This window comes from Triplophysa rosa, linkage group LG12 (assembly GCF_024868665.1).
Source record: "Triplophysa rosa linkage group LG12, Trosa_1v2, whole genome shotgun sequence".
NCBI classification, from domain to species: domain Eukaryota; kingdom Metazoa; phylum Chordata; class Actinopteri; order Cypriniformes; family Nemacheilidae; genus Triplophysa; species Triplophysa rosa.
In genome coordinates this window covers 12,310,668-12,326,548 of record NC_079901.1, presented here as the reverse complement: position 1 = coordinate 12,326,548, position 15,881 = coordinate 12,310,668, and the positions used below count along the sequence as shown (strand labels likewise).

At 41.0% G+C, this 15,881-nt stretch overlaps 2 protein-coding genes across 2 annotated transcripts; both read right to left on the bottom strand.

Moving 5' to 3' along the window:
- Positions 1 to 975: 975 nt before the first annotated feature.
- Positions 976 to 4,170, bottom strand: LOC130562643 (extracellular calcium-sensing receptor-like). The gene is made up of 6 exons (XM_057347766.1): positions 4,109 to 4,170; positions 3,673 to 3,958; positions 2,750 to 3,559; positions 2,442 to 2,669; positions 2,235 to 2,358; positions 976 to 1,871 (listed from the first exon to the last, which is right to left on the bottom strand). Exons 1-6 carry the CDS (start codon positions 4,153 to 4,155, stop codon positions 976 to 978), a joined length of 2,391 nt encoding a protein of 796 aa, XP_057203749.1. The 5' UTR covers positions 4,156 to 4,170.
- A 2,113-nt stretch (positions 4,171 to 6,283) lies between these two features.
- On the bottom strand, positions 6,284 to 9,036 carry LOC130562644 (extracellular calcium-sensing receptor-like). Its single transcript, XM_057347768.1, has 5 exons — positions 8,755 to 9,036; positions 7,841 to 8,644; positions 7,511 to 7,738; positions 7,271 to 7,394; positions 6,284 to 7,188 (listed from the first exon to the last, which is right to left on the bottom strand). The coding sequence occupies exons 1-5, from the start codon at positions 9,007 to 9,009 to the stop codon at positions 6,284 to 6,286; spliced, it is 2,316 nt and encodes a 771-aa protein (XP_057203751.1). The 5' UTR covers positions 9,010 to 9,036.
- Positions 9,037 to 15,881: the final 6,845 nt, after the last annotated feature.

The following is a 15,881-nucleotide window of genomic DNA, read 5'->3' as shown; positions in this document are numbered from 1 at the left end:
GGTAAGCGGTTAAACTTCGGAATTACCCCGGTATAACCGGTGTAAAATGTAAATATGCCCCCAATCTTTAGGTCTCCATCTTTTAGAAACTCAGGCAGCTGTGTGTTGCCCTGTCGCCTACAAACTGGCTGTTGTGCCCTGATGACCACTGACATGAGCAGTAGCAACTCCAGAATCAGCATTGTGGGTCTAATCTTGTCAAATGCTCTGTGACCAGATACAACATTCCCCCTTTATCTAGCCTTAAAGCTTTAGCTGACACCCTGAACAGAGGATGTACTTTAACTGCTATACATCAGTTTAACACAAGGGTAATTATTGTTTATTATTTCTTAAAGACTTGCAACATTTTTACGTCTCAGGGATGTAAAACAATTTTTTTTAATTTAATTTTATTCAAAATTATTTTATTAAGAGATTTTCAGATGTCTGCTTGAGGACTTTTATGACTTAATGCTTCAGATCTGCTTTCAGCTATTTTAAATGCTTGTTAGAGATATTTGAAGGATACACGTCGGAATATTTTATGGCATCATTCAAGTTGAGTATACAGCACACTGAGTCTTAAATCCTTTAAACTTTTGTTGCATATTTTGTAGCATTAGTATTGGACAACGAGCATGCTGGAAATGTCTCAAAGTGGGACTGGAATAATTTGTTTTAGAAAACTACTTTGGTGTCAGTAGGACTGCATACCATATGATTATGCGGAAGAGTTACTAAACATTGTGACAATTGTTAAGTTGTGAAGATAAAATTGATGGTGATTTACCAAACAGGCCTCTTTATAGTATATTGCCTGTTATTCATATTTGATTTAAAATATTAATTCAGTAAAAAGATAAAGAGAATTTAATTTAGAAAATAGAGAATATATACTGTAATAGAGAACAGAAAACAAAAATAAAAGCTAAAATTACAATCTTCATATAATGTAGTCTTATGATTTAGTTTACATGACCACATGCATAATAATTACTTTCCCATCATGTGTTTCTTTGTGTTTTGCTCTGGCTTTAGTAAAATGATGTAACATTTTGGGGCAAATATGCAAAATAATAATCCAAAGCTTGAGGCTAAAATGGCAAATATCTCCACAGCTACAGTAAATTTTCCCGGAGAACTGACATAAGCTGGAATAAATGTGATCCACACAGCACAGAATATGAGCATACTGAATGTGATGAATTTAGCTTCATTGAAATTATCAGGCAGCTTTCGAGCCAGAAATGCCAGAATGAAGCACAAGAGAGCCAGTAGACCAATATAACCCAACACAGCCCAGAAACCAAAAGCTGAACCTACATTACATTCTAAAATTATTCTTTCTTGATAAAGGTTCATGTTCATATATGGGAAAGGAGGGGATATTGTTAACCAAAGCACACAAATTATGACCTGTAATGAAGTGAAGGTTATGACACTGAGTCTTTGCTGCAAGGGCCCAAACCATTTCATGACATTACTTCCTGGAAGTGTGGCCTTGAAGGCCATTAACACAACTAATGTTTTCCCCAGAACACAAGAGATACAGAGGACAAAAGTGATCCCAAACGCTGTGTGATGTAACATACAGGACCATTCAGTGGGTCGACCAATGAAAGTAAGTGAACAGAGAAAACACAGAGTCAATGAGAAGAGCAGCAGGAAGCTCAGCTCTGAGTTGTTGGCTTTTACTATGGGGGTGTCCTTATGTATAAAGAATACTACAGCGATGCCTAATGTAAAAGATACACCCAACAAAGAAAACGCTACTAGAACAATTCCCATCACATCTTCAAATGACAGAAATTCTGCAAGTTTCAGGACACACGTGTCTCTCCATTTGTTGGACCAAAAGGTAGGAGGGCACTTGAGACAAGTCACAGAATCTGAGGATGTAAATTGAATATAACAGTTACTTTTTATCTGAGAACCCTCTTTCTTATTAACCTAGCTTTAGAGGCTGTGTCCACTGAGGCGTTTACGCCTGCGGCCGGCATGTTTTTTCAATTGTTTCCTATGGAAACCCCACGCTTTTAAAAAAAGCCATCAGCTGACGTTTTTTTTTGCGCTCTGCGCTGGTGCTATGCATTATTTTCACGCTCAGCGCCGGCGTTCGACCGAGCGCCCCGAGTTGAAAAATGCTCAACTTTGGGAAGAACGCTGGGCGTTTTCAGCCGCGCTCCTGCCGTTTTCAGCCGCGTAAATGCGCCTCGGTGGACACAGCTCCTTAGACATGAAATGTAATATACCTGTCTCATTGCTGATTTCTCCATCTGCACATGGAATACAGTCATAACAGCAGACAGGTCTTCCTTTCTGTACAGCCTTCCTAGTGCCTGAAGGACAACTGTCACTGCACACAGACACAGGCACCTGTAAATGTAACAGTTTCCACCAAATTACTGTAATGTTTCCAGCAAAAGCACATATACTGCTTTGTGAACTACAAGAATTACCTTGTGTTCATTTTGGGCCCAGACTATGCTTATGTTTTTAAATGAAAGCTGTAAATCAGGTGGCAAAGATACATCATAGAAACCCACTTTAATAAACTTGGTTGTTCCATCCTTCCCCTGCTGCCAGTTTAAGAGGTCGTACCTCGTTGCCGGATCTCCATTCTCATCAAAGTACACTTTTTCACCAGTTTCCGTAAAAAAACTGACTTCCTTTAAGGCATTAAGTACCTGAAGAGGAAAACCAAGTTATATTCATTTCTGAAGAAAACTTGACACGACTAATTTAATATATGTGCAGCTCATGCTACCTGCCACGTGTTGTTGATTTTTTCCAGGCATTTATTTGCACTGCCTTGGTTTAGGTCCCATTTTGAACAGTTCATTGTGCGGTTTAGAGTATGAGCGACAGCATACACTGCCTTGTATACATTATTAGCGATCTGTAATTCTGTGACATCTGTGTATTGGTTCTGCACATTGATCAGGCTTTCATTGCCTTTGCATATATTACCACTTAATGCAGTTTCTTGTGAGGGGATTTTACATTCAAATACAGTTTCCCACAACTCTTTATACAGAGCTACACCAGACGATGGGCTGAGTTTGGTAAGAAACTCCTCAAGGCCTCTTATTTCAGCTTTTGGGATGGCAAAGCCCATGGACCCTCTGAGAATGTGTTGCCATTTACCAGTAGCAATGTTCATATCAGAGATCCAAGACTCACTACCAATCCACTGCAGCCCGGTAATATTCTGCTGGGCTAATTCACCCAGAAGAACCTCCATGTCTGAGTAAGATACAAAAGCCACAATCACTTTAGAGCTTGCACTTTTAACAATGTTCACGATTCTCTGAATTTCTTCTTTGGGATCGGTCCTGAAGAATGCTTCTGAAAATTCCACACACACTCCGAATTCTGTGGCTGCTTTGATAAATGTGTTCATGCCGTTGTTTCCGTAGTCGTTATCGCTGCAGAGAGCCCCCACCCACGTCCAGCCAAAATATTTCACCAGGTTGGCCAGTGCTCTGCTCTGGTAGTAGTCACTGGGAATAGTTCTGAAGAATGATGGGTGTTTCTTTCTGTCGCTAAGGCAGGCACAGGTTGCAAAATGACTGATCTGCAGGATCCCCATTAAACACAATAGAATAATATATTAGTAGGAACATTCTTACACGTTATTGCAAAATGAGTCTGGTCATGAGAGAAATATCAACAGATAAAAATACAAACCACCGGTATATGCAGAGGCCCAACAGTAGCTGATATGGCAATAGTTGGAGTTGAGGATGTTTCTGCAATGACAGCTTGGACTGTGATAGGTCTTTGACAGGACAACTGAGAAGCATTTTCCTCATTAACTAGTGACAGAGAGGCTCTGAGAGCCATTTCTATGGATCCACATGAATCATAGATTTTGTAACCCAACCTGACACCCGGAAGAATATCAGATCTGTTGTTGATTTCTTCTATGGCAAATACCATTGTCTGTGCATTCTGAAACTCTCTGAGGCTCAAACTATAAAATACAGTCAAAGTTATGATTTAGTCTTGATTGGACAAACAGGTCAGCAATGCAATGATTAAAATACCTTCTGTAAATTACAGCAATTATTTTAACTTGATTTGTACATGTCAAATAATCTCCATACAACATATCACTGCTCACCTCTTACATTTTGGCCGCTCTGGTCTTGATGTGAATGTGGGTATCATCTCCTCCCAGCTGTTGTGGAAGGAGAAGATGCCCCCGATTGTCACATCCCCATCTCTTCTGAGCTGAGGGCTGTCTGGAGGCCCCCATAACTTGCATGGAGGGTCGGCTGCTCTCACCATTGTGAACAGAAGCCATGTGTGCAGGAACCCCATTCTTACCCCTTAAGACGATAAACCTCTGATAAGGTCTTATATAACAGCGTTTTATTCCACGTTGTGGGTGTTGCTTTTACAAATGCATTGCGTGTTTTCTGCCTTGAACCTTAGCCAATGAGAAAGAATCACGTACATATTTATAATCTTATACTGCTTTGGAAAATATAGCGGAATGTAGGTTACGCAATCTTTTAAACTTGACTATCAAGCAAACTAAACAGGAAATTGTTATGGCAGTGCCAGATGGCTGACAGCATCACAAGTATGTGCAGAAACAACATAAGAACAAAAGTCAAGGGCCCTCTAAATCTGACACTGATAAAACTTCTAAACAATATAAACAACAAAATGTGCATTATGGCTGTAAATCAGCACGACTGTGATTCGGTTGTAAGCACAAGGCCACAGCATGCTAATATGTAGAAATAATAGTACAATTGTGAGTGTTATAGTGCTTTTTCAACAGTTCAACGGACATTGCACAGAATGTAAATAGGACATTTTTGTAGATATACTCTGACACTACAGATCTGTCATTGCTGTGTGTACTTCAAAAGATCCAAGACCATGTGACTAATCTGAGAACGTCACCTTAAAACTAGCAACCATTAGTATTCGACTGCAGTGTTCATTACAATGTTGTTTTCATAATTTTATTTGTGAGAAGATGCACTTACTAGTAAATACTTGCTAATGTCTATCTGTCTCTTTATACTGATAGTAGAATTAGACCCTATTCTGACACCTAGTGCCATTGCTGCATGACGTTTGTTAACCAGAGTGATTTAAGTGTTGTTTTAGTTTTATTAATATTTTGAATTAGTTGTACTATGGTTGCTGCAAAGCACTAAGATGTCGTTACGTTTAGCTTCTTTGCCGATTGAGATAACATATTTACTAAACATATTCTGTAGAGCAGTTATAGAAACAATATGGTGAATTCCATGCAAGGGGACCCATGGTGTATGTAGATAGAAATAGCTCATTCTAAGATAATAAAAACATAATGCTTCATTATGTAACATCTTTATACACCTCTGAAGACATAGTTCTGTTAGTAGATCCTCCTTAATATCACAAATTGCACCTTTAATGATAGTTTTTCTAGCAATTGTGTTTTTGTCATTTTATTATTTATTCAAATGTTGCTGTATACGTTTCGTTGATTTTTGTTTCAGTTCTGGTTTTAGCTTTTATTTTCATTTTATAACGTTTGTGCCTCAGCTTTTAGTTTATTGCCTTGGCAGCATTTCTTATATTTGGATAGTTTAATTGTTTCATATAATGTTCAGGCCAATAATTTATTTTATTTCAATGAACAATAACAATGTCTTAAGGGTTTTAGCTTCAGTGAAGCTTTAGTAAGCTTTAGATGTAATGTCAACTTGGCGGCGCCCATGAGGGGGCGCCCTGCTTCCACGTAGACCAAAAACGTTTTTATTAAACTAATATTATAAAACTAATGTTTAAAGTCCTTAACCTCCTAATGGACATAAATGTATTCATCAAAAATGTTACATTTGAGAAAAAAAGAATAAAGCTGTGTTTTTAAGAACAACATAATTATTGAATAAGGAAACATAAATAACAAACTAGCATTAGGATTGTTTAATCTGTTTATTGTTTGCTCCTAAATACTGAAAAAACAACTGTATCTTTGAAGGAGGCGTGTTGTGGTGTGGTGACTGTTGATTTCTTGTTGGTCTTTATTTTTATTATGTCTCTGTTTGTTTCATTGCTGTAGTAGTTTTATACTTACTTATTCTGTTTGGACTATTGGGTCATAAACATCTTTCTTATTGCAAACTTGCTCCATCTGGAATACAAGACCTTTTCTAGGCCTCTATGATTTTCAAGTTCTGAAAATGTTTGGCTATCATATCACACAACAGTTCAGTCATGTTTATTTTTATTTGTAGAAATGGTCTAACAGCCTATGTTGGTGATGTTTTTTCACAAACTTTATTAATGTTTAATGTAATGTTTTTGTCATGACAAGCTTTTTAGTATTAAATTCAGGTCTCAGTAAAATTATATAGCATTTTGGCAAGAAAATACAGAACAGTAAACCATAGCTGGAGCCCAAAATGGCAAATATCTCCACAGCTACAATAAACTTTCCTGGTGAACTTACATAAGCCGGTATAAAACTTATCCAAACTGCACAGAATATGAGCATACTAAAAGTGATCAATTTAGCTTCATTAAAGTTATCAGGTAGTTTCCGTGCAAGGAAAGCTAAAACAAAGCAGATGACAGCCAGAAGACCAATATAACCCAACACAGCCCAGAAACCTACAGCTGAACCTAAATTACATTCTAGAATGATTTTGTCTTGATAATGATTTAAATTCATAAAGGGAAAGGGAGGAGAGACTGTTAACCAAAGCACACAGATAAGAACCTGTATAAGTGTAAAGGCAAGAACAGTAAGACGTTGTTGTACAGGCCCAAACCATTTCATGACATTACTTCCTGGAAGTGTGGCTTTTAAGGCCATTATCACAACTATTGTTTTTCCCAGTACACATGAGATACAGAGGACAAAAGTGATCCCAAACGCTGTGTGACGTAACATACAGGACCACTCAGTGGGGCGACCAATGAAAGTAAGTGAACAGAGAAAACACAGAGTCAATGAGAAGAGCAGCAGGAAGCTCAGCTCTGAGTTGTTGGCTCTGACAATAGGTGTACTTCTGTAGGTGTAGAAAATAAGCATGGTTACTATTGTGAAAAAAACCCCAACTAATGAAAACAATGCTAGAAGTATTCCCATTATTTCATCATATGACAAGAATTCAACTTCTTTTGGGATGCAGGCGTCTCCTCTTGTATTTGACCATTGTGCAAAAGGGCATTTGAGGCAAGCAATGGAATCTAGAAAGGCAAAAAAAAGCAATTTTATATAAAAATGTCTAATACCTAATATCTAATACTAGATAATAAGATTATTGTGTACCTGTTCTGTTACTGATCTCTCCTGGTGGACATGGAATACAGTCATAACAGCAGACAGGTCGTCCTTTTTGCACAGCCTTCCTAGTTCCAGAAGGACAACTTTCACTGCACACAGACACAGGCACCTGCCATATACAAATACATACAGTACACACAAACATGAAATCTGTTTACTCGACTGTACTACTAAATACATTTTTGTTTGTAGGTTTATTTTTTTTAAATACAACACATGCTTTACCCCGTTACTTTCTTCTCTCCAGACTATCAGAACATTGTTCATGGAGAAACGCTGACCTTTAGGCAAAGATGCATCATAGTAGCCTATGGTTTGGACCTTCATTTTTCCTTTATTAACACTTTGCAGATTGATCAGCTCATACTTCGCTGGGGAATCTCCGTTGTTGTCAAAAAAGAAATTTTCACCACTGGGTGTGGTAAAATTGACCAATTGCAAGACGTTTAAGACCTTCAGCACACAAGTGAATAAAAACATTGGTGTCTGCGGGGCTAAATATGGTTATAGTTTATGATTGTTTCATTATGTTCATAGAAAATGTTCTGGCCTTACCTGCCATGGCTTTATTTGATTAAGCTTTAGACAGGCATTAGAAGTTGAGCTTTTGTTTTGCTCACATGAAAGCAAGTTATCGATCGCATGGGCCACTGCATAAACAGCTTTATATATATTATCAGAGATCCTTAAATCAGTTACATCAGTGAAGGAGTTCTGCACATCACGCAGGTGCTCTGACCCGTTACAGCTCATTTTTACCTTACTCTGAGTCAAAGAGCAGTCAAAGACATACTCCCAGAATTCTCTGAGAAACGTGCTGTTAGGGAACTGAGAGGGATGGACTTCTCGTAGAAAAGGGCCTAGTCCAGGGATCTGTGCGTTGCGGACAGTAAATCCTACAGACCCGACGAGCAGAGTGTGGCCTGGGCCGTCTGCAAGTGAATCATCTGTGATCCAAGCATCACTTCCAATCCACTGCAGACCTGTAATGTTCTGCCTGTATAATTCCTCGACCAGCATCTTGATCTCTCTGTGTGACATGAAGGCCATTATTACCTTTGATGTGGAGCTTTTGATAATATTCACTATTCTCAGTATTTCGTTGTATGGACCAGTACTTTCGAAGGCTTCAGTGTACTCAATGCACACTCCCTCTTCATGAGCAGCCGTAATGAATGTGGTTATCCCGTTTATTCCGTAATCATTTTTATTGCTTAACGCTCCAACCCACATCCAGCCAAAGTGTCTGACCAGCTGGGCCAGCGCTCTGCTCTGATGGTAATCGCTAGGAATAGTTCTGAAGAAGGAGGGATATTCTTTTCTATTGCTCAAGCAAGCACATGTAGCAAAATGACTGATCTGCAGACAGAAGAAAACAAGTGCTGTGTATTGTGCATATATGATGACACATTTTTTATATCAAAACTAATATTATAACATAAAAAAAGAAAACAAATTGAATATCTCACCACCGGTATATAAAATCTTCCAACAATCCGTGCAAAACTCATAGTTGGTGTTGATCCGGAATGTCCAATAATTGCTTGGACTGTCTGTGGTTTGGTGCAGTTTTCTGATATTTGGGATTTCTCCACACCATTTACCAATGTCATTGCTGCTCTAAGTATGTCTGTGGATCCACACTTATTGTAAATCATGTAACCCAGTGTTACTCCGGGAAGAATATCTGTGGCTTTGTTTATCTCATCTATTGCAAACATCATTGTGTGAGCGAGCTTGAATTCTCTGAAACTGAAACTTAAAGGAAAATGTCATGTCAGCAATGTTATAATATTTATACTAAATGCAATACAAATGTAAGGCAGCAAATAATTTTTTACAGTGTTCCTATTTCAATTGTTTAAGTACATCAACTTGGCTTTATAAGTTATTTCAACTTACTATGTTTTGGCCATTGGTGAGTTGATATAACTTAATATAACAACTAAATAAGTTGTATTTGTTTAACTTACTTTGATGTGTTGAAGTAATTTAAAAAAGCTGAAATTACTCGTAAAGCCAAGTTGATAGCACTTAAAAAGTTAAGACAAATATTTTTTTTACAGTGAATGTTACACAATAGCATTTTCTTTAGCCTACTTACTTTAAAAGACAATGTTTTGTTTCTTAACAATTAACATACATTTCCCCAAAGAGTGTTAATTAGGAATTCATATGACAATTCAAGACAAATATGTTTTTTTTTCTGAGATATACCTACTCCTTGCATGGACGTATTACCGGCATTTTTGTAAAGGAATCTAGGTAACCGTCTTGTGTGGTGCGGAAGGAAAAGATGCCCCCAATGATCAGGTCTCCATCTTTCTCTAGTTCAGGCTGCTGGTGATGCCACTGTGGCCTGCAGTCAGGCTTTTCTGCCTGAGATAACAGGACCCTTAAAAGCAGTTGAAGTGTCAGCATGGCAGCTCTGTAACATGCGTTTAGCAGACCACCGGATTTATACAGTCTGAGATCCCAAACATGTGAAGCCTGTCACGGCATTAGATCTCAGGAGACACATAGTACCAATCACATTGTAGTTCATTGTTCTCAAGGAAACACATTTTCAGCCTTCTAACCACCAGTTTTTGCTTCTGGAAATGTTAATCTAGTTTTCCTTTTGTTAACAAGTGCTGCAAAATAATTGACATATAACTTATTTCGTGATTTACGTCTTGTCAGCCAGTGTTAATTTTTTTGACAAAGAACTTTTGTAAATGTTTTGGCTGCTGAAACAAGACACAGAGACGCACGAATGACACAGAGCACAGTTTCCGCCTTGTGTATAAACTAATTACTGCAAAAAAAATCAATGCCCGTGTGTGACCTGTATGTGCGGTCACAAAATTTGGCTCTGACATTAATATACAGGACGAAATTTGCATCACGCACACTGTATGCTGACCCTCGCACACACATAAAAAGTGAAGTTTACTTAGAGTAAATATTTTGTGATTTTTAAGGTCCTTCTTTGGTTTATGGAGTGTCCAACAACAAGTTTACGTACATACATGGTGTAAAAACACTTTCATTTTCTAATAATAGGCAGTTATTATTACCTTACTTCTTTACAGACTCTCAGATGATTCGTTCAGCGATTCATCTGTCTAATCCCCTTCCTTTCTATCAGCCTACTCTGATCTGATTGGTCAGATGGTCTAGTCCAGTGTTTCTCAACCGGGGGTACCCGGACCCCCAGTGGTCCGTGGCGTAAATGCAGGGGTCCATAGAAGCCTTTAAAAATTTAGTTATTATCTTGCATTTAGAGTTTGAAATTAACACTTTATCCAGAGAAGAAGACTGTTAAACATGAGTTCAACAAATATGATAAATTGAAAAAATAAATTGAAATTCACACTATATTCGACTGGTATTTGTGTTCGCATTCATTAAAAGTATTATTTAAATTGTATTTGGTTAATTTCTGTGACAGTACATATATATTCTATGTGCGGGGCATCGCCCCAGATCCTCCTACTTTTGCTGATAGCGTATCAATATTGAGTTTTACATGTTTGACTTCATGTGATTGGACAATTCTCAACCGTTTCACAGAGAATCCTTTACTCACCCAGAACCCCGGTACGGAACATTATCAAGTTTAGAATTATAGACTGTATGAACGTGATTTACAAATTCACTCCAAAAGTGGTAAAGGATGAGCTTTACTCACCCTTAGTATAAAGTGTTTACACTGCACGCGAGCAACGCGACAACCACTATAATCAGTGATGCTATTTGCATTGGATGCTGTGCGCTGCGTAAGTAATCCTTGTTATTGTTTTTTTTCTGTTTACTCTCTGTAAAACTGTAGTACACTTTTTACTATTTACACTAGTAAACTGTAGTAAATTGTAAGGTGCTGTTATATTTTATAGCTATATATAGATTTTATAAACGTTTTCTGTCATGATCGAGGAGTGGTAAGGACACAAGTACAGATGACCCAGACGCAGACAGCGGGTAAGGGGTTAACAAGAAATTTAATAAAATAATAATACAAAACAAAGACCCATGTGGGGGTACAATAACAAACAAAGGTATAACATGACATCAGGGAAAAGGACTAACTACACCTAACGAGACTAAGACAACACTTGAATTAAATACAAAATAACTAACTAAACTGACAAGAAACAGGAACTCACCCACATATGACACACACACAACAGTACAATGATCCAGCACAGGACATAAAACACAGGGACCTTATAAAGGGGACAAATCAAGAGGGAACAGGTGTGGGGCATGAACTAATTATCAATCAATAATGAGGAGACGAAAGGGCGGGAACAGAGACGCAACACTGGAGAGTGGAAGACCAACAGGGTCAAAACGCCTCTCTCCACATAAAACAAGAGGTTCTGTCATGGCTCTGCCACAAGATCAAGAAAAGCAAGACAAGATGGGGCAGAACCATGACAGTTTTCATTAGTAGGCTACTAACTATATTTGTTGTGCTTGTATAGCTTAACACAAATAAATGACGAGACACCTGATGGACTGTTATTATTCTTTACTGAACTAAAGTTAACTGAAAAGTTACTCTCATAATTTGTTACAGAAGAGATGGATGGCCAACCAAAACACTAAACAGGGTTACTCTCTCTCTCTGTGGTCCTTATTATCAATTCCAGAGTTTCCTGAACACTCCATACACTACAGTAGTGAATTGATAAACTAGAAAATACTGTATTATACCTTAATATTTACTATGTTACGGTTCAAAAACACTGTAGCATCTAGGAATTTTACTACAGTTTACTATTATAAACTATAAAGTATACAGCAATATTTTTTTCATTTATTAGTGTTAATAAACACCATTACATGCTTTGATAGTTAAACGTTTACATCACATGTCAAATGGTTTGTTTCCCCCCTCAAAAAAATTGCACCAGCCGCCACTGTTCTGCGCACCGCCGCAAAAAGTCGAACAAGCATATTTTCATTGAAGCACGCTCATTACCATATTCATGAGCTTAAGCTCTTAGCAATAAACAGTAATGGCATCAATTTCACCTCATCAGTTTAACACACGGATGGATCAGAACTCAGAAGTGTAACAGAGGCCTTCTAGTGTGTGAACGTGTGCATGTGCAAACAGCAATCTTTGTTAGATCACTCATCTGTTTCCGAGACCTGACATTGGACCGATTGGCCTCTTATTCGGAGCGGTTTCGAGTCAAAAGATGGTTTGAGATATGATGTGGTCCAGTTCTCAAAAAAGGTTGAGAACCACTGGTCTAGTCTGCTGTGATTGGTCTACCGTGTGCAGTATCGCAAATGGAACATGGGGGGCATTACACGGAGTGACGCAAATCTGATCCGGAACTGAAATTAGAACAACAGATGACTCGTTCGCGTGATTCAGAGTCGACTCCTTTTTTCCCAAGCCAGTAACTTTGTTATTCGTTCACTTTCGGCTTTACAAATTGGCAGACTGCTGACATTCACACACAGCAACATTACACACTCTTTAAGGCGGATTTATGGTTATGCATCGGACCTACACTGCAGCCTCTAAGCCATAGGCTATGCATTGGTTTTCATTTATACTTCTGCGTCGACATGCAATTACACATGCAGACCATTGGTAGGTAGGGCATGTTGCTGGTGTAACCCTAAGTATCAATGCAAACGGCGAAGAAGCAGCAGTTTGTTGTGTTTGTTGTATAAGTATGAGGAAATGCGACGCTATCCCTGTTTTTGTTTGAGGGAGGGGTTCTAGAAGACCAATCACTACCAGTGGGGGTCAATTTGATTCGCTGCTAATGTTGATTGACATCTGATTATACCTCTCCTTGAACGAAGTTTTTACTTTGACATTCGGCAGCAGTGTAGTGCAGTTGCTGATTTAGAGATACTCAAGAAGGAAACATCATATTTTCACTATTAAGTTTCACTATTTTGCCTTGGGTTTGGGATTTGTGAACAACTTTTCATTGTAAGTTAGCGTTAGGCTCTATTAACAGATGATTAATTAGATAAGAGCGATCTGATCCCAACATACATATTATTTATTATCGTTATGTTTACATCAGGGGGATGGAAATTAACAGAGGCTTTTGAAAAAAAAGGACAACAAGGTGAACAAAAATGCCCTCAAAATTCAAGGTAATAGGGGAAAACTGCCCCGGCACAATAAAAACTAACTACGACTGTCGCAATCTAAATAAGATTTAGTGAAAATGAACAAATATGGGTTACTGTCATGGCTCTGCTTCCTTAGTCATGTTTTTCTTGGTCCTGTAGCAGAGCCATGGCAAAGTCTTTGGTTATGTGTGGAGAGAAACATATTATTGTCCTTTTGACAATAATATGCGTTCTCTCCAGTGTCTTGTCATTGGCCCCGCCCCTCTCATTTCCTGTATCGTCTCCCTCTTGTGTCTTATGTTCTACACCTGCCCTTGCTGATTATCCCTCGTTTGTCTTCCCTATATATACCCTCTTGTTTCTTTGTCCTGTGCTCGTGTATTACGTTGTGTTTGCGTTGTGCTCATGGTCCTGTGTTACCCTGGTTCCTGTTCTGTGCCTTGTCCTTTATCCGTGAGTTGTGTTTTTAGTCTTTGTCACCCTGCCGTGTTGTTTTTTTGTAAGACGTTGTGTCGTGCCTTGTTTTGTTAGTTTGTTTTTGCCCCCCCGTGGGAAGTGTTTTGTTTCAGTTTTTTATCTCAGTTTTGTTTTCCCCATTGTGGGTGTTTTTGTTTTGTGTTTTGTGTAAAATAAATATTATTTGTTAACCCCTTCACTGCTGCCTGCGCTTGGGTTCTTCTTCTGCCAGACCTTGACAGAATACACGAGCCACTACGAACCCAGTAGGCAGCATGGGCACGAGACGGTCCCACCAGGCTCGCCTCCTCTGCGGCATTCGTCAGGGGAACGATGACATCGAGGACTATCTGTATAGGTTCCTGGATGCCGCAGAGGAGGATGTCTTCGGGGAGGAGGAGGTGGCGGTGCTTTTTAACGCCGGTCTCAGGGACCCCCTGTCGCGGGCGGAGATGCGGTCGTTGAGACCGCTGGACTTCGATGTCGTGTGGCGGTACGTCATGAACCGACCGGAGTCCAGGGTCTCAACACGTCACTACCACCCATCTCCGCTGGCCGCCATACAGGAGGGTCAGACCCTGCAGATCGGGGTTTTAGGCATTGCCACACCGCTCTCCTCAACCCATGCAGCCTCGCCACCAGTAAGCCTAGGTGGCAAGCGGGGGAGACGTGAGTCCTGGGGAACCACCTCCGAGGAGTCCCAGCCGGAGCCAGCCGTTCCGTATACCTCCTTCCATCACCCGACCACCAGCCGGGTGGCTAGGCGGAAGAAGAAGAGGCAACGGCGGGCAGCGCGGACTCCTACCCGGCCAGTGCAGCCGGCGTCCAGTCCGGTGCAGCCGGCGTCCAGTCCGGTGCAGCCGGCGTCCAGTCCGGTGATCCAGCCGGCGTCCTGTCCGGCGTCCAGTCCGGTGCAGCCGGCGTCCAGTCCGGTGCAGCCGGCGCCCAGTCCGGTGTCCAGTCCGGTGTCCAGTCCTGTGTCTAGTCTTGTGTCCAGTCTTGTGTCCAGTCATGTGTCCAGGCCGGTGATCCAGCCGGCGTCCAGGCCGGTGATCCAGCCAGCGTCCAGTCCGGTGATCCAGCCGGCGTCCAGTGCGGTGATCCAGCCGGCGTCCGGTGCGGTGATCCAGCCGGCGTCCGGTGCGGTGATCCAGCCGGCGTCCGGTGCGGTGATCCAGCCGGCGTCCGGTGCGGTGATCCAGCCGGCGTCTGGTCCGGTGATCCAGCCGTCATCCGGTCCGGTGATCCAGCCGGTGTCCGGTCCGGTGGTCCAGCCGGCGTCAAGCCCTGTCCAGCCGGCCTTCCAGCCGGCGTCAAGCCCTGTCCAGCCGGCGTCAAGCCCTGTCTAGCCGGCCTTCCAGCCGGCGTCAAGCCCTTTCCAGCCGGCCTTCCAGCCGGCGTCAAGCCCTGTCCAGCCGGCCCCTGGGAAACTGCCAAGGCCAAGGACTGTCCCCCCCAGGACTTCCCCTAAGTTCCCCAGGACTTCGCGCCCTCGAGCGCAGCCGGGGACTGGGACTTCTCCCCACCTCCCTTTTGGACTGCCCCCTATGGGCCTTTGTTTGGCCCCACCCCCCTCCCATGGTTGTTGTTTTTATTGTCTCACCCTAGTCCCTTTGTAATTTTGTCTTGTCTACCTCTTATTCTGTTCTCCATGTTTTGTCTGGTCTTGTCTTTGTCTCAGTCTTCCTTGTCTTGTCCGTCTACCCCTTGGTGAGCACCTGGAGGTGCTCATTAAAGGGGGGGCTTCTGTCATGGCTCTGCTTCCTTAGTCATGTTTTTCTTGGTCCTGTAGCAGAGCCATGGCAAAGTCTTTGGTTATGTGTGGAGAGAAACATATTATTGTCCTTTTGACAATAATATGCGTTCTCTCCAGTGTCTTGTCATTGGCCCCGCCCCTCTCGTTTCCTGTATTGTCTCCCTCTTGTGTCTTATGTTCTACACCTGCCCTTGCTGATTATCGCTCGTTTGTCTTCCCTATATATACCCTCTTGTTTCTTTGTCCTGTGCTCGTGTATTACGTTGTGTTTGCGTTGTGGTTGTGCTC